The 21,552-nt window shown below is 38.7% G+C and overlaps 2 protein-coding genes across 3 annotated transcripts in view; both read right to left on the minus strand.

Moving 5' to 3' along the window:
• Positions 1–545: 545 nt before the first annotated feature.
• On the minus strand, positions 546–4,462 carry CNTF (ciliary neurotrophic factor). Its single transcript, XM_019414462.2, has 2 exons — positions 2,721–4,462; positions 546–1,502 (listed from the first exon to the last, which is right to left on the minus strand). The coding sequence occupies exons 1-2, from the start codon at positions 2,832–2,834 to the stop codon at positions 1,014–1,016; spliced, it is 603 nt and encodes a 200-aa protein (XP_019270007.1). The 5' UTR covers positions 2,835–4,462; the 3' UTR covers positions 546–1,013.
• A 118-nt stretch (positions 4,463–4,580) lies between these two features.
• ZFP91 (ZFP91 zinc finger protein, atypical E3 ubiquitin ligase) overlaps positions 4,581–21,552 on the minus strand; it is a 45,905-nt gene continuing 28,933 nt past the window's right edge. The window contains exons 3-11 of one of the 2 annotated variants that reach the window (XM_019414461.2): positions 16,365–16,577; positions 16,099–16,135; positions 15,372–15,473; positions 14,713–14,847; positions 13,894–13,944; positions 13,392–13,470; positions 11,932–12,046; positions 8,796–8,895; positions 4,581–8,446 (exon numbers count right to left, since the gene is read on the minus strand). In XM_019414461.2, coding sequence (XP_019270006.1) covers positions 7,936–8,446; positions 8,796–8,895; positions 11,932–12,046; positions 13,392–13,470; positions 13,894–13,944; positions 14,713–14,847; positions 15,372–15,473; positions 16,099–16,135; positions 16,365–16,577 — 1,343 coding nt within the window. In that variant the 3' untranslated portion in view covers positions 4,581–7,935. Of the gene's footprint in view, positions 8,447–8,795; positions 8,896–11,931; positions 12,047–13,391; positions 13,471–13,893; positions 13,945–14,712; positions 14,848–15,371; positions 15,477–16,098; positions 16,136–16,364; positions 16,578–21,552 lie in introns of both variants that reach the window. The other variant, XM_019414459.2, reaches the window with a different exon arrangement.

Consider the following 21,552-nt stretch of genomic DNA (forward strand, 5'->3'; position numbering starts at 1 on the left):
GATTACAATAAATGTGAGGTAACCTAGTACGAGTTGTGCCCAATCCAAAACTCAAAAACATTTGTGGGCACTCTAAAGCAGCCTGGAGCTTCCGAATTTCACAAGTCTGGTGGGCCTAATCTTTTCCCCAAACCGAATCTTAACATCTCCAGTGCTCTCTTCTTAGCTAGGCATGGGCAACAAATACTGCCCTTCATGCAAATTTTGTTCTAGTAACATATCAGGACACATAATGGGGATTGTTTTTCCAGTGCTAGGGATAGACTACATGGGTCAATTTTCCAACCCTCTGTGACACAGAGGTGCAGTGAAAGAAGTTCATAATTAGGCCTCTAAAGTGAAGGGCACATAGGCTTTAGAGTGAGAAAGATCTGAGTTCAAACTGAAGCGTGCCATTTGCTAGGTGGGTAACCTTGAACAAGTTGTAATTTCTGTGACCCTGTTTTCTCATCTGCCAAGAGGGGAGAACACTACCTCCCTCAAAAGAGTTGTGGATATTACACACAGAGCCCCTGGCGTACTGCTACAATACAGTACATACTCCATAAACGTTAGTTACTATTTTTATTATCTGTGAGTTTGAACTGGCTAGTAGAGTCCATGATTTTTCATTCACTGTTCCAGTCTTCTCAGAAAAGTCATCTAGGACTAAAGTTAAACATACATTTATCCTGTGAGACTGTTAAATACTTGTAAGGTTAACTTAGTGGGTAGAAAAGGTTAGAGCACTAAAGTGGAAGGATGTTGCCCTTGTCCCCACTCCCTTATGGTCCAAAACACACACACACACACACACACACACACACACACACACACACACACTCTCTCTCTCTCTCTCTCTCTCCACAATAAACCTTATGCCCATTTGTCCATGTCTACAACCATACTTGATGAAAATGCCTGTGGTCTTAAAAGGTTAGAAAACTTTCAAAACTTAAGAATGGGAAAGTGAGGCCTCAGGGAACTGTGTATATTCCACTAGAAAAGGAAGGGGGAGAGAAGAGGGAAAACTGCTATATTTTCTTGTCATTAGTAATATAATGGCTCCCGTGTGCCGGAATCCCAGTCTGATGAGAAGAAATGACTCGAAGGTCACGAATGGATCTAACTGTCCACTGTGAAAGCTCTCGCAACACCTTCAGGCCCCACAGCTTCTTCTCAAAGAGACCACCATCTCCAACAACGGTAGGCATCCCATCGGCCTCATTGGGGGGGATCTTGTGTTCCAGGAGCATCATTAATTCCTCCAGTTGGTAAGCAAAGGCAGCAACTTGGAGTAGAAGGGTATGTATTGCTTGATGGAAGTCCCCTTCAGCTGGAGTAAAATGTACCTGTTGGTCTTCTAAAAGCCTGGCCAACATAACATGGAAGGCTCGATAAGCTTGGAGGTTGTCTTGGAGTCGTTCTGCCTCAGTCAGCTCACTCCATCGATCAGTGCTTGCCACTGGCACACCATCCACAGAGTCCAGGTTTATGTTCTCGTTCAGGCCCTGATGCTTCATCTGGCCAAGGATACATAAAAACATCATATCTTCTGTAATTATCCCAACATTTTTATTTCATCCCTAAATCTCATGTAAAATCTTTTTCATCTTCCTGGTCAAAAAGGATCCAGATTGTAAAGAAAATAACAAATCTACAAAAGGAACTCTTTATTTGAGATCCAATGATGGGACTTTAGGAAGACCTTATTGTCTCTGAAATTATACATACTGTTTTGACTACCTGTTCAGTTTTTGTGGGAGAATCTGCAGTTTTCATTGGGTTCTAAAGGTTGAAAACCACTGGTCTAGAATGCTTCCTTCCCACTTCAAACTGCCTCCTGGAAACTGGAGTATTTTAAATCATATTGGAGATTTGAGTAACTTAAACATACTTAAAAACACTGGGTACATCTATGAAGCCCTAGAATTAACCCACTGCAGAATTCTTCTAACCCCCTGTCTCTTCCATTGTCCACTCTCAATGGTGAGGACAATCCTTTAAGAGAATTCAGTGGGAATTCGTTTAAAAAAAAAAAAAAAATCAGACTCTTTGGTATCTCAAAGAGTCTGATTTCTAACTGGTGAGGCTGTACGAATCTATATTCAGAACTCTCACAGGGCCTTCAGTGTTCCTATAGGCCTTAGATGGACACCGATGGGGATCTCCTTCTATCAGAAAACCGGTCTGGAACTCCCAGTGAATTTTCTAGGGGATCCTTTTGACAGTGTAGGTGACTATTCTATTTAGACACAGGGAGACTTGGTATAAATTATGAAAAAGTGGGTGGCTAGGAGAAATTCTTTGGATCTGTGCTGCTCTTCTCTCAATCCTATACACCTCACTCTTTACACAGTGCAAAAATTCAGAACAATGTATACGAAGAACCCACACTTAGAGGGCCCACGGCTAATCTATTCTGGTAGAATTCAGACTGTAGGCGATCAAATTAGGAACAGCCTCCAAGACATATAGCCAATCCTACCCAGAACCCCATGTATATTTTCTTATTCAAAGAGCATGTCTCCTAAATAGCCTAGAGAAGAAAATAAGGTCACAGGAGTTTCCTTAAGGGAAGGAACCATGAAGAACCATGTCAAATGACGGGCCCAATCTATGAATGACTATATGAGGAGGGCCTTCACGATTGGCAATGGGGGCTGGGACAGACATGGTGGTAACGGGCTTCATCAGAGGAGATGAAGTGAAAACAGACAACAGCAAAATAGGCAACTTACATAAGATTCCATAAGAGCAGTCAGATCTGAACGAATCTTCCTTGCTAGCCAGATAGAGCGGCTACAGAGGTCCCGGCGGTGAGGGGTCAGCGATGAGTGCTCTGCGAAAGCCATCCCCTAACTCAAATGTCCCAGGAAACAAGTGAGCTGGGTTTGCTTCTGTCTACACTGGTCCAAATAAGAAATGTGACTCTCAGACTAAATCCACTGGGCATTCTGTACTAATGGGATTGTGCACCCCACCCCCACCCCCTGCCTGACTCAGAGGTGGCAGCAAATTCCTGGCTGTGGATTTTTGTGCCTGTGGAATCAAAGGCCCCTTTTTAATCAGCTTTTTTTCCTGCAGTGTCTGCCTCCATCTCTCTCCTCCACTCAGTGCCTAGCCTACTTGTTTTTATGTCATTGTTTTGCTTTTGCACTTAGCAACAAGGTCACTATCACACTAATCCTCATGACACCCCTGCCTAATGTGATCTGTATTATATACATATAATCATTTAATTTTATTATTACCCTCCTTTGTATTCCCCATGTCCTCCTCTTTCTTTCCTTTTTTTGGCCTGGTAAAGTGTTCAAGAATATTAAGTTATTACTATAAATACAACCGCCACTGATTAAGCAGCTACTCTGGACCAGACACTGTGCTAAAGGCTTTAAAGCCTTTATTCGACCTATAGAATAATTCTATGAGATATTAATTTCCCCATTTTACATACGAAATTGAGGCTTAAAGAAAGTAAATAATGTACACAAAACCCAGAAAGCAGGCACAAAATTTCAATATAGGTCTCTGATTTTACAGCTGTTTCTCTCATTGACTTTCCAATTTCATTCTTTAGGTTTTTCACATTTGTTAAGAAATAAAGTTTATGTGAAACAGGTCCCTTAAAAATACAGCATCTTTTCATTTGTATCACTTCATTACGTATCTAAAGTTAGTTTAATTTACACTAAAAAATCAGCAAAGTAAGCATCTCTAACCTCGATCATGGTGCCTTCCTCATAGCTACAGGATGAGGAAGGTACTGTTTAGGCCTGTTTTCTTCCAAAGGACAGGAAACACCCAACCCTGACCGGGTAACATTTCTAAGGCAGTCTCAAGTGACAACATGCTTTTCTTTTTCTTCCTTAGCCCAGTCACACCACACTGCTTCTCAACAAGATAAGAGAATGAGCTGGGCTTTGAAATGAGGGCAAAAGAGTTTAACAGCATGTGCAGAGTTGTTCTTCTATTGCATTTAACTCCGTAGGTTAGAGGATGATACTTACTGACCCAAGAGCTGCAAGTGTCATCCCTGAATCAATCAATTAGCTCCCACTGTTTCATAGCATAGACGTTGCCTCTACACTGAAACCCACACCTCAGGTGCAAACTTCCATAAGTAAACAATAAGCGAGAGTAAGAAGGGAGAAAAGTGAGAAGTGGGTGCTGTAATAGTAGGCCTTTTAAGAATGTAGGAGGATTCTAGTTCTTTTTTTTAAGTTAGTACTTGCGTGGACACGGAGTTTTCTGAAAAAGCACCGATATTAAATGCCACCAAGGTTTTGTCACTTATCAGACTAACATAAACTTCACAGCATCCTTAACGTTCTACTAGACTAATAAGGCCATCTTTTCTACAAGTCTGCCAAAACATGGGAGGGATTTCCAAGTTTGCCAGATGATCACAGAATCTTATGGCAACTCAGCATTAGAAATCAAGAACTAAAATGAGTCAGATGCTAACTGTCTGATTCTCAATGAGAGCAAACAGCATCTGCCACATAAAACCTGCTCTGAGGGCACTTGTTTCTCACTGAACGGCATCAATGGTCTTCATCCTTTGGATAACTGTAATCATTACAATCAAGGAAGACAAGTTGCTTCCAAGAAGACAACTTTTATTGTTCTTCTTTACATATTTATTTTGGATATGTCTTAACTAGATTAAGAGAAAACAAGGATTTGAAAAGCAGAGTATCCCTTTTATTATAATTTCTTTTTACATAACCTTTTCAACCTAGATTCAGGTAACTACCTGTCTCTCCCATCAAAGGAGAAGGGTCCTGCACATTACAACAGGCAAAAAAGGCTTTCAGGAAATAAAATATTTTAAATTGATCCATTACAATTTTTCAAATTTCTTGAGTACATTGGAAAGTGGGAAAAAGAAGGAGGGAAAAATGGTACTTCAAACAACCAGACCGTGATAACCTTAGCTGGCTTTAGTACACTTTTTAGATTTTTTTCCAACAGGTACAAAGGAGGTTCAAGTGCTCTATGTAGATGCTTTTCCATACCTGATTTCTCTTTTTTTTAACTCCCAGTAATCCTGGCCAGTGTGTATCCAAACTCTCTGAAGCACAGTAAGTCTCAATTATGCAGAATAACCACAGGCAACCAGAGATTAGGGGGAAGCGCATCTGCCAGAAAGAATACTTGTATCTGAGTTACATTTTCAGAATTTAGAATCGCCAATTCAAGATGGAGAATATGCAATGGGAAGAGTTATTAACAAGGTAACACAATTTGACTATGAGTAGGCAACGTGGAATTTTAAGGTTAGGAGAGCTCCTTGGAAGGACATAGAAGTAAACAGCGTGAGAAGCAGACAGGGAAAGGGAAGAGGGCCTAGTAGAAGCCAGCTTACTTGCACCACTTTTTATTGTGCTAGCATCCCTTTCTCAAAAGGAAAAAAGATAAAGTCCCTGGAGAATATTTTAAAATTGATTGCATACTGATAATAACTTATTGAAGCAAACTGTTGGCAAATGGTACCTATAAAGAGGTCAAGAAACAAAAGGAGAAACAGAAAGTTCCTAATTATTAGAACTTGTTGCTTTTGATGGGGAGGAGTGTGATATAGGGAAAAACATATTTTCCCTTTCTCTCATCAAGTTTTTTATGCAGTTTGCTTTTGTGTAGGTGGTTAAAATATCTGATGACTAACCACTGCAAGCACAACTTACAGGGACAAAGAAGATAAATGTGACGACGACAGAAGTTAAGCGTGGAGTCCAGATGCGAGCCAGTAAAACAGTATAAAAAGGACTTATAAGGGAAGTGGAACGACTTTGTTGTAAACGCACCCAATCAATCTGATAATATTTTCAAATGTACTCAACATACCAGAGTCCATTCCAAATCCTTACTGTGGGCAGGAAAGCATATTCTACATCCCTTCTATCCTTATTCCATTTTCTACCCCCACACTGGAGGGACGGCAAATCTGCAACACTCTGAAAAGAAACAATGGTGCATTTAAGTCTGTTCACTGTAGGTGTCTGACTCCCTATCCCTGGCATCCCAACCACTGACACTAGTGGGTGTAAAGTAAGCCTCTTTCAGAGATGACATTTTGTTACCCCTCTTTTTGGAAAAAAATAAATCAAAGAGAAAATTAATAAACTTTGTCGTTTTAGTGTTTGTGAAAAACAAGCCATTCCTTATTTTGCTCCCAGCAAAACTTCATCCTTTCCAATAGCCATCACACATTTCTGACAAACAATGAATAGGACAAGCCTTTAACTCTGGCTTGTGAGGTACACAGAAGGATAGAAACTGCCCTTCTAATTCTCTAAAAATCCCCTAATAGGTTTTTAGTCTTCTGGGAGTTATAAACTTGTAAAAAAAAAAAAACACCACCTGCCTCTCCCATGGACAGTAATAAGCAGTCTACCCCATTCTATCTCAATGGAAGTGGTAATTCTCAGAATTTTAGGTGAAAGCCAAGGTGATTATTATACAAATTATTAACTTCATCTATGGAAGTCTTTCCTCTTCTGAAGTGTTCTTAGAAGGAAAACAAAACAGAGCAATTTTCCTTGACTTAAAACTGTACGAGTCATAGACCTCTTCACTGATGGCAGTGTCCTTCACTAATTGGGAGCTGGAATGAACCAATGATAAAGCAAAAACCAAAACAAAGCAAGGGGCCACAGTTGGGCCAACAGGAAGGTGTGCAGGAAGAAATGAAGGGGACAAAAAAAGAAAATAAATGCATAAGAGAAAATCTTGTATCTGTAATTCAGACCCTGAACAATCCTTCTCATCCTCTCAAAATTCCTAAATTTCAATGCTCTAAAAACTCAAAGAGCACTAAATACTGAAAACCTAACAACCTTCCCTAAATAGGCTTCTGAAAAAGCATTAGGCTACTGTATGCTACTGTAGTGATTTTGTTAGTGCTGAGGACCAGCTTTCTTTAAAGGCCACTGGAGAGCTATGATTTAGAGGCTGGCTGTGCTTCTTCAACCCTATATCTTGCCTTCAAAAGTACTTCTTATGGAAAGGACCCCATGTCAGAACAATCTAATCTCTCCCAGCCCCACAAAATATAGCAACAAAGATCCAAAAAAAAAAAAAAAAAAAAAAAAAAAAAAAAAGAAGAAAATCAGACTTTCCATTAATAAATAAGGAATCTCAGGTTCCACAACACAAAAACACACATGTTCAAAGTGCAAATTTCTGCCATTAGTCTGGGACTTTTCTCACTGATACAGAGCCCTGTCTTATGGTCAGAGAAACCATGTAGAGGGCAGCCCCCCTCCCTGTTGGGAGCCTGCTTCCAAGCTAGTGAGCACCACTGAGAACCAGATGGAGGTGTTGGGAGGGGACTGAAGTGCTGGGGTCACAGAGGAGGGAGGTGGTCCCCATGAATCCTTCCTTTCCTAAACCCAGCAGGGAATGGAGGAGAAGGGGGTGAGTGAGAGAGGTGGGCTGTTTTAACAGCTCACCCTGCCAGGGGGCCTAAAGTGCCAAGTCAAGCTGCCAGCCTCCAGAGATTAGAACTGTATGATGCTTTGGGGGTAAGTGTGCCGCAGTGGGTAGAAGCCAGAACCATAGGGCAGCAGTGAAGGAGAAGGGGCTTAGAGGACAGTAATATACTATCAAGAGTTAAAAGCTGATCCAGAGCACATCAGAGTTACAGGTTTAAGAAGGGATCTGCCGGTGAGCACGAAGTCTGCCTGGCTGGAACGGAGTAGGAGGATAACCCTCACTTTAAGAGCTTCTTCTTTTTTGCCTACCTTTTTGGTAAAGGCAACATCAATTTTATAAAGGGGACAATAGAGGGAGAAGAAGGTGGGTGTAGATGTGTGTGCTGTGATCCACAATGGAAAGAGCAGGCCCTTCAGTTATTTTACTAGATTTTAAATGCTTTAAATTTTTTTTTGTCCTTTTTATCTTTTAAATACAAAGTCTGAGCTGTCCCAGTGCCCAAAGTCTTCCCTTCCACTAAGGTCCAGTAGAGTCTGAATCTTCAATCAGAACCTCTGTGGTAGCACCGAGTATATCCGAGTTCATGACCAGCCCTTCAGTGCCCCCACTGCTGCCACTTCCCACAAAGATCTTCCCATCAGCCATCAGGCTCACCCGCTCTGTCCCACTACAGTATGACTTTGACATCCCTTCGGCTTCTAGCAGGAGGCACTCTCCAGAGGTGGAGTTTCCCAATGGCTCAGGAAGAAGAGGAAGACCCTGCCCATCTGCAGGTTGTGTCAGGGACTCTGGGTTAGTGCCCAAGATATCTGTGCTGGTGATGAGGGCGCCTGCATTGGCAGCCAGAGCTTCGGCAATCAGCACCTCGGGGTGGCTTTTTGCTTTGTGTGCCACTACGCTGTCCTTCTTCTCAAATTTTTTGCCACAGATATTGCAAGAGAACTGGTAGAAGGAATCTGCATCATGCTTCTTCATGTGCCAATTAAGGGATGCCTTTTGCCGACAAGTAAATCCACAGATCTCGCATCTAAGAGAGCGGAAGAGGAAATGGCTGATCAAACAGAGAAATGAAAAGGGCTCTTACTCAGGGTCAGGGCAAGAACTTAGAGGTCAATATACAAGCAATAGACACTAACATATACTTGTGAAAAATTAGGAAAAGTTAACTAGATGGAAAACTAATCTGTTTTTTTCTTTTGTTTAAAAACCAGAGGAAACAAGGAAAAGTTCACTAAGTAACTTGCATCCCCAATCAATCCTCTGATTTGGTAAAAGTAAACAGCAGTGGCAACTGAAATGTCTGTACAGGGGCTAACCCGCGAGCAGGGCATGTATGCGCTTCTCCCCCAGATGTTCACCAGTAAATAAACACTCACTGTAACGGCTTCTCGCCAGTGTGAATCATCCGGTGCACTGCCAGATTGTGAGAGCTCTTGAAGGCCCTGGCACAATATTCACAGATATAATCCCTTTGATCTAAGAAGAAAAATAATGTGGTTAGTGTTCCACTTCGAATCCCTCTTAAGTATTTTTTCCCAGTTTACAGTAAGCAAGCAGATGATCAGTTAGTAAGAGCAATATTGTTTTCAATGTATAAAATACACTTTGGATAAACAAAATTTTAAAAAGATATATACCATTTTCTTTTTTCATGTTTGTTTTTGAGAGGAAGAGAGAGAGACTGAGAGAGAGACAGACAGACAAGACTGTGAGCATGGGAGGGGCAGAGACAGAGGGAGACACAGAATCCAAAGCAGGCTGCAGGCTGCAGGCTGGGCATGGGGCTTGAACTCACGGACCATGAGATCATGACCTGAGCAAGTCAGAGGCTTAACCGACTGAGCCACCCAGGCACCCAGGACTTGTTTTAGAAAACTAAACAAAGCAAAACAAAAACAACCTAATGGAAATAGGAGAATTGGAACCCTAATCTCAATCTTACCAATAATCCAGATCTTGGATAAATTGCTTAGTAAGTAAACAACTACATTTTCCCTGGATTTTATTCTTTAAAACAGTTTTTCCAGACTGTGGAAGCTGAATGCTTACATATGAAGAATTTGGCACTCAAACACCAAAATCAACAATAACAACAGAATTTGGCATCTCCTAGAAGAAAAGTGATCCACAATTAAAGTGGTAATCATGTCTTCTGTTTCAGGTTTAAAAAATGTTACCCAAGATAAACAATTTAAATTTCTCTCAAAAAGGTTCAAGTTGCTGTCATCATATATGTGCAAACAGTACCTGTATTCTTTACCTTATTCTCCTACCCCACATCTTCTGCACCATTCAACCCCCGCCTCTGTCATTTCACAATCCCCCCAAATTTCACAGGATTTTTGATGAATTTGGTAACATGGTGTAAAATCATGGGTCAAAGGAGCACTGCACTTAATTATTTCTTTATCACTTGGTTTTGGAGAGAAGTGGACAAGGAGATGCTCTGTATCTCTTGAATAAATGACCACTATGTTTTCTGGGCCTTTCTCTTAAAATTGCTACACATAGTCAGAGTGAAAACACAAGGATAAGTTAAAAGGCAAACAATATCCAATTTAATTCTATGCCCCATCCCAAACAGTTCTAAAGCCAAGTGTGGGAGAAGAGCCAGGTTTTTCTCAAGCTTGAATATATTTGGGAATCATCTAGGGATGTTAGTAAATGCAGATGCTAGTTGAGCGGGTCTGAGATTCTGTAAGTAACTCGCTCAAGTGACATCGATTCCTGTTGGGCTATTTTCTACATGATGAATAGGCAAGGTCTAAAAATGCACTTTTAACCCAGAGACAACTCTTCAGTTTGTCTCCCAGGTCTTGTCTACCTTTCTAGTTTCACTGTAACATGCAAACCTGGGTGGGGCATCCACTTGCTTAAATAAATTACATTTTTAAACAATGTTTATTTTAAGAGAGAGAGAGAGAGAGAGAGATTGAGAAAATGTACGAGTGGGGGAGGGGCAGAGAGAGATGGTTAAGAGAATTCCAAGCAGGCTCCACACCATCAGCACAAGCCCCACATACAGCTCAATCCCACAAACCGTAAGATCATGACCTGAGCCGAAATCAAGAGTCAAACACTTAACCGACTGAGCCATCCAGGTGCCCCAAATAAATTACATTTTCAAAGGGAGTCTGTACATACAAATTTGGAAAAAGAAAAACTGCAATGACATCATAAAATTTTATTAACCAAATACAAATAATTGGAATGGAGTGAATTTCTAAAGGAGTCGGTTTGTCATAGTAGTTACTTGATACTTACAGCTAATACCCTAAACTGGTTGTCAGAAACTACTTTTGTAGAGAATAAAACCGTATAAACAGGGAGAAGGAGCAGAGATATGGCAGCTAGCAAGGAATAGAGTGGAGACAACATTCTCCCTGAAGCAGCATGGTATCATGGGAAGACTGCAGACTTTGCAGTGAGTCAGACCTGAGCTCAAACCCTGGGGCTCTGAGAAGTCTGTGTGCCAGGCCCTGTGCAGTAAACAGCACTATGGATGTGATCTTATTTCATCCTTATAATAATTCCATGATATCTGTGACATTATCATCACTATTTTTCAGATGAGGAAAGGCGAGAAGTTAAGCAACTTGTCTAAGTCACACATACAGTAAAAGATGGAAAGGGTACATATATCAGTATAACAGTATACTGTATATACTGTATACTGTATAACTGTAGGAGACAACTAGAATTCCTAGTTGTACCCTCCACAACTACTGAAAAGATAGTAGGTAATAACCCAGTGCCTGGCACCTGCTCAATTAACTCTAATACCCAGCCTAATTTGTTCCTATTAACTGAATGGCTTTGAGATTGTCAGTGGCTAAAAATGAGTGGAATTTGAATCCATTCTATATTATGTATTACGAAGGCATTTGGTTTCTCTTTTTAAAAGAAAAGCTCCTACAGGAGATTTCATGGGAATGTAATAGCTAGCCTTCACAATTTCAACAGCACCAGAATTGCCAGGAGCTAGTGAGTAGTTAGCATAAACCAGAGGCAAGCCTCTTTACCATCCAGGCTTTCTCTTCATACTCATTTCTAGTCCATAAGAGCTACTACAAAGTATCTACCAGAAAGGGAGTTAGAAAATCTTGGTTCTGTTAAAAACTAGTGATGTCACCAAGGCCAAGTTAATGTGCAAAGCCTCTGGTTTCTCAGCTGTAAAACAAGGATAATATAAGCAAACTTGGTGATGTTGAATGATGATAATAACATATGTAAAGTTTCTAGTCCACAGGTGATATAGAATATGTGCTCAATAAAAAAACTGTCCTGGTCATAAAAGTTCTTAAAAAAGTCAAAGGATAAAAGCGAAAAAGCCCTAGTTTGTTCATCTCTTATAAAATTTATGTTTTATTACATTTTATTTTCATACCTTTCTCTCGCACTTGACTGTAGACTTTTTAAGATTTACATTAGAAAAAAGTATCATTACCAATCTACATACTTAAAAGTAGAATGCACTTAACACTTGATAAAACATTTTATTTAAAAAAGTACCTGTATGATGTTTGGCATGTCGTAGAAGTTGCTTCTGGAGCCTGAAGAGTCGCCCACAGGAGGGATGAGGACATACATATTTCTTCTTCAGCAAATGCTGATACTTAATGTGGTGCTAAAACAGTAAGAGAATAGAAAGAGGGATAAAAATTAAGGCTTCTTGAAAGCTTGTTCCTTTGCTAAGTCAAAAGTGCTAAAGAAAAACCAAATACTCTGCATATGGATGGGGGTAGGGAGCAGTGTAATAAAATAGTTAAGAACATAGGCTATGGAAACAGATCTGGATTCCAATCTGGGTCCATCATTCATGAGCAGTGTGACCTTAGGAAGTGTACTTAAATACTGTAAGCTACAGTTCTCATTGGCAAAATGGAGACAATTACTGCCCTAACAGTACCAATTGCATTATCATGAGAATATAGAGATCATGTATTATATAACGCTGAATGCAGTAACTGGCCTATAGCAAAAGAATAGTACCAAACATTACTATAACAGAACCAGAATCAGAAAGTGAGGGCTTAGTCTCTCTTGCATTATATTTGCTGCTAAACTAAAAATCAAACAGGCCATTTGTCCTTTTTTTACAATGTTTATTTATTTGAGAGACAGAGTGAGAGTGAGTGTGAGCACACATGCACAAGCAGGAGGGGGCAGAGAGAGCAGGAGAGAGAAATCTCAAGCAGGTTCCGTGCTGGCACTGTCAGCGCAGAGCCCGACATGGGACTGGATCCCACAAACCGTGAGATCATGACCTGAGCCGAAATCAAGAGATGAACACTCAACCGACTGAACTACCCAGGTGCCCCCAAAGAGGCATTTCTTAAGGTTTAGTAATAAACATTTCACTTTCATGTCCTCTGCTAGACCTAAATATAAGCTGAATCTTTAATTCATTTTTAAAACTCTACTAAAAAAAAAAAAAAACCCTAAAAATTTATTTTAATTAATAGATTTTATTTTAAGAAATCACTGATTTGAGTTGCTAATTTTATTTTTAAAAATACACATTAAAATAAAGTCTGTTCATCTGTGTCTCTGGTGTGTTGGTAAAATCACCTATCAGAAGTATTTACACCATAATAGGAAACACCGGACTATTTCAAGGAAATCCTTTTTTTGTGCTATGTTTTTAGACATTTTTTTTTTTTTTAAATGTTTATTTATTTTTGAGAGAACGAGAGCATGCATGAGTGGGGGAGGGGGAGGACCCGAAGTGCACTCTGTGCTGACAGCAGAGGGCTCGATGGGGTCTGAGCCCACGAACCAGGAGATCACGACCTGAGCTAAAGCCAGACGTTTAACCAACTGAGTCATCCAGGCGCCCCTAGACACTTTTCTTGACATTGTATGTCAATGATAAAGCCTGCACAAGTTCACAAATTATAATATCTCATGAAATATGAGAACTAGTAATGGAACCTAACCTGAAAGGCTGCCTTATGTAACAACTTACTGACCTGCAAATAGCGAGGGTGAGCAAGAACGGTTCCACATCCTTCCATCTCACAACGGACATACTGGATTGGAGGCTTTTTCCTATGATCAGTATGTAGGAGATATGTTAGCAAACAGAAAAGAGGCACTCTGCACAGTGACTTAATTCAGTGCACTATAGGGGACAGCAATTTTACAGCACAAAGAATTAAAATCTCTTTACTAGTATACAGCTTGCACAGAATTTATGTTAGAAACAACCAGAAACGGCCAAATGTTTGATAAAGAGTTTAAAAAAAAATGGACCAAATAAATTAGAACTCCCCAAAAGGTAAAGAAGCATTAAGATTTTTTAAGACCCTGCAATGGAAATAAAAACACAGTAACTTTGCATCAAGGACATTAATAAAGTTGCGTTTGAGAAATTTTCAAACAGCCATTCCTGCAAGGTAATTGTGAGTAATTATGTGAGTAAAGTGCTTACCATCAGGAATAAGGAACACAGTAAGGGTATAAATTACTTACCTCCGTTTGGGTAATCGTGGACTTTTGTCATCTTTTCGCCTTCTTCCTCTCCTGTAATTAAAGAACAGAGTAACTATCCACATATTCCAGATTGAAGCTTGGAGTGAAGGATGGCTGAAGACATGTACTCAAGACCAAAGAGAAGGTGGCAGAAACAAAGGGTACCCCATAATAGACAGAACCAAAGACATATCTGACAAGCCAAACAAATAGGTCATTCTAAAATAATTTCACTTAAATAAACCTGCACAAGTTAAATACATACTTTTCTAAAACTATACATTACCATGGAAGATTTGGATAAACCTCAAGGTTACTACTTGAAGAGTTGTTTCAGTAAAATGTCTATCACCTAAATTTAATCAATTTAAAAAGTAGAATCGAAAGAGTCCATTAGCTAAAACCCCTGAGAATATAAACTCTACTCTCCTTATACAGAACCAAAAGCCTAAACACTTAAAAAAACAAAATCTTATTTCTGCAACAGGCAATGATGGCTGGACAGGAAGTCAAGATTCTTAAATCATTTGCCTTACTTAGTTTGCCCTTCTTTTGAGGCTCCACATTTGCCATACTTTTTTTGCTCTTACCCTGCCTCCCAATAGCTCCCGTCTTACCCACTCATTTAGATCTCTTTAAGTATTGATTTGAATTAAATTTAAACTTTTCAAGCTTTTGAGTCTCTCGAATGAAACTGTCAGCTGCTTGAGGCAGCAATATGTACCTGTCAATAACCCTCCTCACACTCCCACCCTTTTTTTCCACTAGTGGCTTCAAAATCTGTTAGGTTTCCATTTTTAGTAGTAATTGCCTACTCACTTCCTAGGAGGTTCCTCATCCTCTCTAATTTCATTCTCTTCTTCTTTCACCTCTACCTCCACTTCCACTTTAATTTCTTTCTTCTCTTTTTCTTCTTTCACCTTCCCAGATTTTCTCCGTGGTTTTGGGGTTTCCCTGAAAACACAAATGCATTTCAACACTGGTATCCAGCAAATGATCTTTTCAAGGGGACCTGTGACAACGGGGTAAAATCTGTGATTATCATTGATTTACTATAAATTATGATCCTAAGCTCATGAAATACGATTTGCAGTCAATTGTTCCTCACATGCATGGTAATGATACATACTTAAAGTCGCTTAGGCTAACAATACCCTAGAATCAAAATTCACTATAGTTATAAACAGAAATACAAAAGTAAAAAATTGTAAGTATTCAGACAATTATGGTATCTTGTTAAGATAAACATGCAGACATCCAATAATTTGGATATGATCAAAATAAAGTTCTATATAAATAGAAGAGAGGGCTGTGTGAAGGAGTTCGAAGATCATGTTCAATTTGCAAAAGTACATAATTGCTCATTTAAAATGAAGTCCATACCCATTAGTTTAGTAACAAGGCAAAATAAAAGCACACAATAGTGCTTTCCTAACTTATTTTTCATTGACATGTCTGGAGTAAAATCTGAGACGTGCCTTTCTAAGTGGGGTTTGTAGGTCTCGTCTCTTGGGTCGTCTTTGAATGGTATTTCCTCTTCACTGATTAGCATTTCTTCTTCTTCCTCCTCTTCCTCATCACTACTAAAAAGAAGCAAAAAGAGATTAGAAATTCTAGTTGTAAGGATTATATCTGACTGGATTTTATTTGCTAATTTATTTAGAGGTACCAGAAAGTCACAGTAAGTTATTTAGAATTTTCATCCTTACGGTCTAACTGGATGCAATCTAGCTACTTTATCCTCACAATAATAATTAGAACTAAAAATACATTACTTCATTAAATCAAGGTAAAGTGATGACTGCTCAACGGCACTAAGAGTTAAAGAACAACTGACTTTATCATACTGTGTGTAGTCATCTGATGATCTGCTCTATCAAAGGAGATCAACCAAAAAAAAATAATTCACATGACTTTATCATGGAATATAAATTTCAAAAACCCTAGTTAGTCAAAACATCTACATTTCCCATTAGTGGCTAGCATAAAATAAGCCAGAATACAGAAGGTACTCAAGACATGCTTTCCAAACTGGGTAAGTAAAGATTACATGGTTAAAGCTTTAATTAAGAACAAAGTGGCATCTAAATACCAAAACTGAAGTCAATTTTTTTTTAACAGTTCCACATTCTTTCAAGTAGAAAACAACTTCTGTATGTGCTATATGTCCCCAAGGGTTTAAATACGACATATGAAATTTCTTACCTAATGCCACCTGGAGACTGGTGTTCTTCTGCACCATCTGGAGAAAGCAAGCAAAACAGAACTTTACGGATATTGATATTTTGTCTCTGCAGCCAAGAGACTCAAACCAAATTACTGCCTGGAAGAACTATACAAAAGGAGAGTATCTGCAAATTGTCTAAAAGGAGCCCTATATCATCAGACCTACCCTTGACAGTTGTTCAACATTACATTTAAAATCAAAAGGCAACTGGTTATTAGATCAGCACACTCTACTTGTACTGTACCATAGTCAAGTTGATCTGTATTTGGTTCTGACTTGCAGATGAGCTGCAATGAACCAGTCTTCGACCTAGAGCTTCGGGTGTTCTCTGTGTCATGATGCCGAGAAACTGATGTCCTGCTACTACTGCGCCAGCCCCGGCTAGGCCTAGTTGCAGCAACGGAAACTTCTTGAGGGAGAGCAGAATCTCCTTCTTCCTCTTTCTCTTCCTTAGGATCTAGATGAGAATATATACCATTACTTATGGTTAACTAATAACCATCTCAGTATATCTACTATTGTAAATACAGTTAATAAAAAAGAAAGTAATTTTTTTTTTTCCAGGAGAAAAGCCCCTCAGATCTTTGCTGAAATAAGAGAAACACGAGAGGAAAATTAGATGAAACTTCTCCTTATTGTCATCACTCTAAAAAGAAAAAAAAAATTCATGTCATAAAGTAGTAGTCTTATATCATATCTAGAAAAAAATGGAACACTAAGACAAGTATGCAAAATATACCAAAGTAATTCAACTAGAATTCTAGCCTTTACATCCAAGATAAAAGAAAGTAAATTAAGTGAGTGGTCCCAGAAAGATGGCTGGAACTTCTTACAGAAGCACAAGAAAGAATCACAGGTCTAGATGTGTTAACAACCAAACAATGATGGAAGAAATTGCTGAAGAGAAATTCCATAAGAAAAATGCTGTCCCTTGACTCTTTTCAATAGTTCTTAGAACCAAACCATGAATTTCAATTAATCTATAGCATCAATGGGGCACCTGGGTGGCTCAGTTGGTTAAGTGTCTGACTCTTGATTTCAGCTCAGGTCATGATCTCATAGTTCATGAGTTCGAGCCCTCCATCGGGATCTACACTGACAGTGCAGAGCCTGCTTGGGATTCTCTGTCTCCCTCTCTCTCTGCCCCTGTCCTCCATGTGCACTTGCTCTCTCTCACAAAAATAAACAAATATTAAAAAAAAAAAAATCTACAGGGCCTATCATGACAAAGTCCAGCTCCAGTGTTGCTCTGCTTCGGTTTTCCTGAGATGCTGTGTACAGGTATACACACAATGTTACTGTTACCCTAGATTTTCTTCATGCTTTAAAGGTGAATGAGGTGATGTAGGACCATTCCCTCCTGAGCAATAAAAAAAAACAAATAAAAAGCTTAGTATTAGAAACTGGCTTTCATCCCTAGAGTAGCTTATTACCATGTTAGCATATTAAAAGTGAGCACATTTTGACTATTCTTTATAATAGAAAAGGCCTTTCTAAGAACAACACAAAATTTTAGTAACAGTTATACCTAGGACTATGTAAACATAAAAATTTTCTGCATGGCAAATTCCACTAAAAGCAAAGTCTAACAGCCCAACAGAAAAAAGCCAGCAAAAACATGTGGCTTTCACACAAACAGGTCAATCCTCTCAGGAGAAACTCAAATGAAAACAATTAGTGTGGTACCATTGTTCCCGTCATACTGTCAATGATCCAAATGTTTGACAACAGAGTATTGGCAAGGCTGCAGGAGACAGTAACACAGATGACAGCATGTGCACTGGCAAATCTCTATGAAGGACACTTTGGCAGGATCTACTGAAATTATAAATGCACATCCTTTCACATTAATTTCAACTAGGAATTTATCCTACAGAATTGCAATCACATTTATGAAATGACTTGTGTATAGTCATCAAAGCACTGTTTTTAGTAGTAAAAGAGTAGAAAACAGCAGGAGGGGCTTGGTTATATGAATTATGATACATCTAGTCGGTAGGCAACTGCATGGAAATACTTCCATGACACTTCATTATGCAAAAAAACCCCACATTCATGTAATATCCAAGTATTATATAGGTATACATTTGTTTTTTATATAGAAATAAATATACATGCAAGATATGTATCTTATATATGATAATAGCACTTCTGGAAGGACATACAAGAAATTGGTAAATACTGGTCACTTCCAGAGAAGGTACAAAAATATGTCCAGTAATTCTAAGTATCTACCTAGGAAAATAAACTGGCAGCGGACATTCACTGTAGCATATTTATAACAGCTAAAGAATGGAAATGACCCGTCCCTTCAAGATGATGACCCATACTGAGTAAGAGAATATTCAAATGAACTATGGTTTATTACTAAGATGGGATATTATATAGAGGTATCTGTAAAGAATGACATGGAATTATTGGTAAAAATACTGTTAAATAGAAATTAAGCAAAATGTAAGACACAAAACTATATCTAACATGTTTTTTAAGATATGAAAAATATAATTTCCTCCACTGTGGAACAAGGTGGTGACTGGAGGCTATTTCAGCTTTAACATACTCTGAAAATTTTATGAGAATATATTGAGGAAATGGAGTAAAATTAGTTTGAATTGTAGAGAATAGCAGTGGGAACTCCTAAAAACCTGACATAATTTTTATATCAGAAATGCATTTCCTTTCAGTTTTCCTTCCCACTCATTATTGCCTTTCTCACTCTTCTCATATCTGAACTATTTTAAGTATCAAAATATGAAATAATAAAAAAGGGTTAGATTTTAAAATATCTTCAACTATCTACAATCCAATGAGTTTTATCCATAAGTAACTGGAAGGTCAAAGACAACTTGTTTAAAATCACAAAGCTAGATAAGCAGACCCAGATATAAAAATCATGTCTCGAGACTTCTCCATCTAGGTCATGAGTGCTTTTAAGATACATCAATTTCTTCAAAGAAAACAATTCAACATCCTCCATAAAGTATTATGAGAATAATGGAGGGGTGCCTGGGTGGCTCATTTGGTTAAATGTCTGACTCTCGATGTTGGCTCAGGTCATGATCTCACAGTTTGAGTGCTGTGTTGGGCTCTGTGCTGAGTGTAAAGCCTGCTTGGGATTCTCTCTCTCCCTCTCTCTCTGACCCTCCCCTACTTGCTCATGCACCTGTTCTTTCTCAAAAAAAAAAAAAAAAAAAAAAAAAAAAAAGTAAATAAATATATATATATATTTACTCAACCCAATGACACTAACTTGGACTTTAAACCCATTCCACTTCTGTAAAGCTTTTTTTCTTCAGTATGAAGGATTGTATGGCCACATCTTCTCATGCTATTCCTCTTATCCACCAGAGAATTGCTTATTCTTATAAATAAAGCATAATAGCCTGGTTTGTGGAATACCACCCCATTCCCCCTAAACTCTAGTCTTTAAGAAAGAAAAGAAACATTATCAGAGTACTGTTAGCAAAAATGTACCTCATCAGAAACACACACACACTGCCAGAATCAACTTTGTACAAACTCTGGAAAATACTCAAACATATTACAGCAAACACGTGAACACTAAATTAAAAACAAAAAACAAAAAACAAAAACAGATGAGTTATACAAGACATTTAAGGAAATCTTGATCAAATTACTTATTGAACATAAGCTAAAGGAAACAGCCTTTAGAGATGACAAGACAAAGAATACAGTGTTTAAAAATATGGTCAAAAAGCTAAAGGGTTTAAACCATTGACAAATAACTAACAACAATCAGGAGAATAATATGTCAACAAATAAAGAATGCCGATAAAGAAGTAGTAATTCTAAAAAAAAATCAAATTCTGTAGCTGAAAGTGTAACAACTGAAATGAAAAACTCACTAGGGGATTTCATTAAACGGATCTGAGGAAAGATGAATCAGCAAACTGTAAGGTCAAATAAGAGTATCCAATTCAAAGAACAGAAAGAAAAGTAAACAGAGCCTCCTAAGATACCCATGGGACCATTAAGCATACTGACTTAAGCATACACACGAGAGTCCTAGAAAGAGAGAAGAGAGTGGAGCAGAAAGAATATTTGAAGAAATAAAAGCCATCAGTTTCTCAAAATTAGTAAAACATGAATGTACACAAACAGACATTCCATGAACTCCAAGTAGGACAAATTCTGTGGAACTGAATAAAGGAAACATTTACAGTGGAGCTGGCTGACCCAAGCCATACCACTCTGTTGCAACCCTTTGCAGACCCAAGAGAAAGAGATGTACCAAGCATTCCCAACAGAAAGAAGCCTAGTCTACTACCTAGCAGGAGGAAGATTTTTCCTTGCCTGGCAACAGCCCAGCCAATGAGACAGTCACAACTCAGCCAATGAAAAGCTATTGTACTTCAAACTCCCAGTTTACTCCATTGGACTCTGGCCCCCCAGCCCCCACCTCCACCCCTGCCCAGAAGTTCCTCTCCTTTGTTTGAAGGACTTGCCTATCACTTATTATTGCTTGCTTGTCCAGAATTGTAAATCCTCTGCTATTCCTGAGTAAACCCATTTTCCTGGTAAAACAGTTGGGTGTTATAGTTTGTTTTTTTTTTTTTTTAAGTTTATTTATTTAGAGAGAGGGGGAGAGAGAGAATCTCTCTGACAGGCTCTGCACTATCAGCACGGAGCCTGATGCGGGGCTTGAACTCATGAACTGTGAGATCATGACCTGAGCCAAACACCAAGAGTCAGACGCTTAACTAACTGGGCCACCCAGGCACCCCTTGGCTGTTTTACTTTTAAGGTCAACAACTCAAGAGATCCACGCCAAGACACATTACAATCAAACTGTCAAAAGCCAAAAGACAAAGAGAGACTCCCGAAAACAAAACAGTGTTAAGAGGAGTGACTCATCAGGTATAAGAAATGCTCAATAACATTAATAGCCTATTTCTCACCAGAAACCATGGAGACCAGAAGGCAGAGAGATACCATATTTAAAGTGATAATGTCAAGCAAGAATTCTATATGTGGCAAACTATCCTTTCAAAATGGAGATGTTCTCATATAAACAAAAGCGAAGTTTGTAGCTAATAGACGTGCCCTACAAGAATGCTACATAGGGTGTCTTCCAGGCTGAAATGAAAGGACACTAGGAAATAATTCACAGCCATATGAGGAAATAAAAACACCGTAATTACATAAATAAATATAAAACAGTATTATTATATTTTTGGTTTATAACTCTTCATTTTCCCCCTACTTAAAAGTGTATAAAACAATAATTAAAAACCTGTGTTAATAGGCACACAACATAGAAAGATTCCAAGTACTGGTTTCTTTTTGCTTAATAGTTCATTCCTTAATTTATCTCTTTCCTCTCACTTTTTAGTATGGAGCAGTAAGAAGAAACCAGACTGCACTTTCCACACTTTGCTTGGAAATCTTCTCAGCTAAATATACAAGTTCCT

The sequence above is a fragment of the Panthera pardus genome, unplaced genomic scaffold, assembly GCF_024362965.1.
Source record: "Panthera pardus isolate Hobbes unplaced genomic scaffold, ASM2436296v1 HiC_scaffold_12, whole genome shotgun sequence".
NCBI lineage: Eukaryota > Metazoa > Chordata > Mammalia > Carnivora > Felidae > Panthera > Panthera pardus.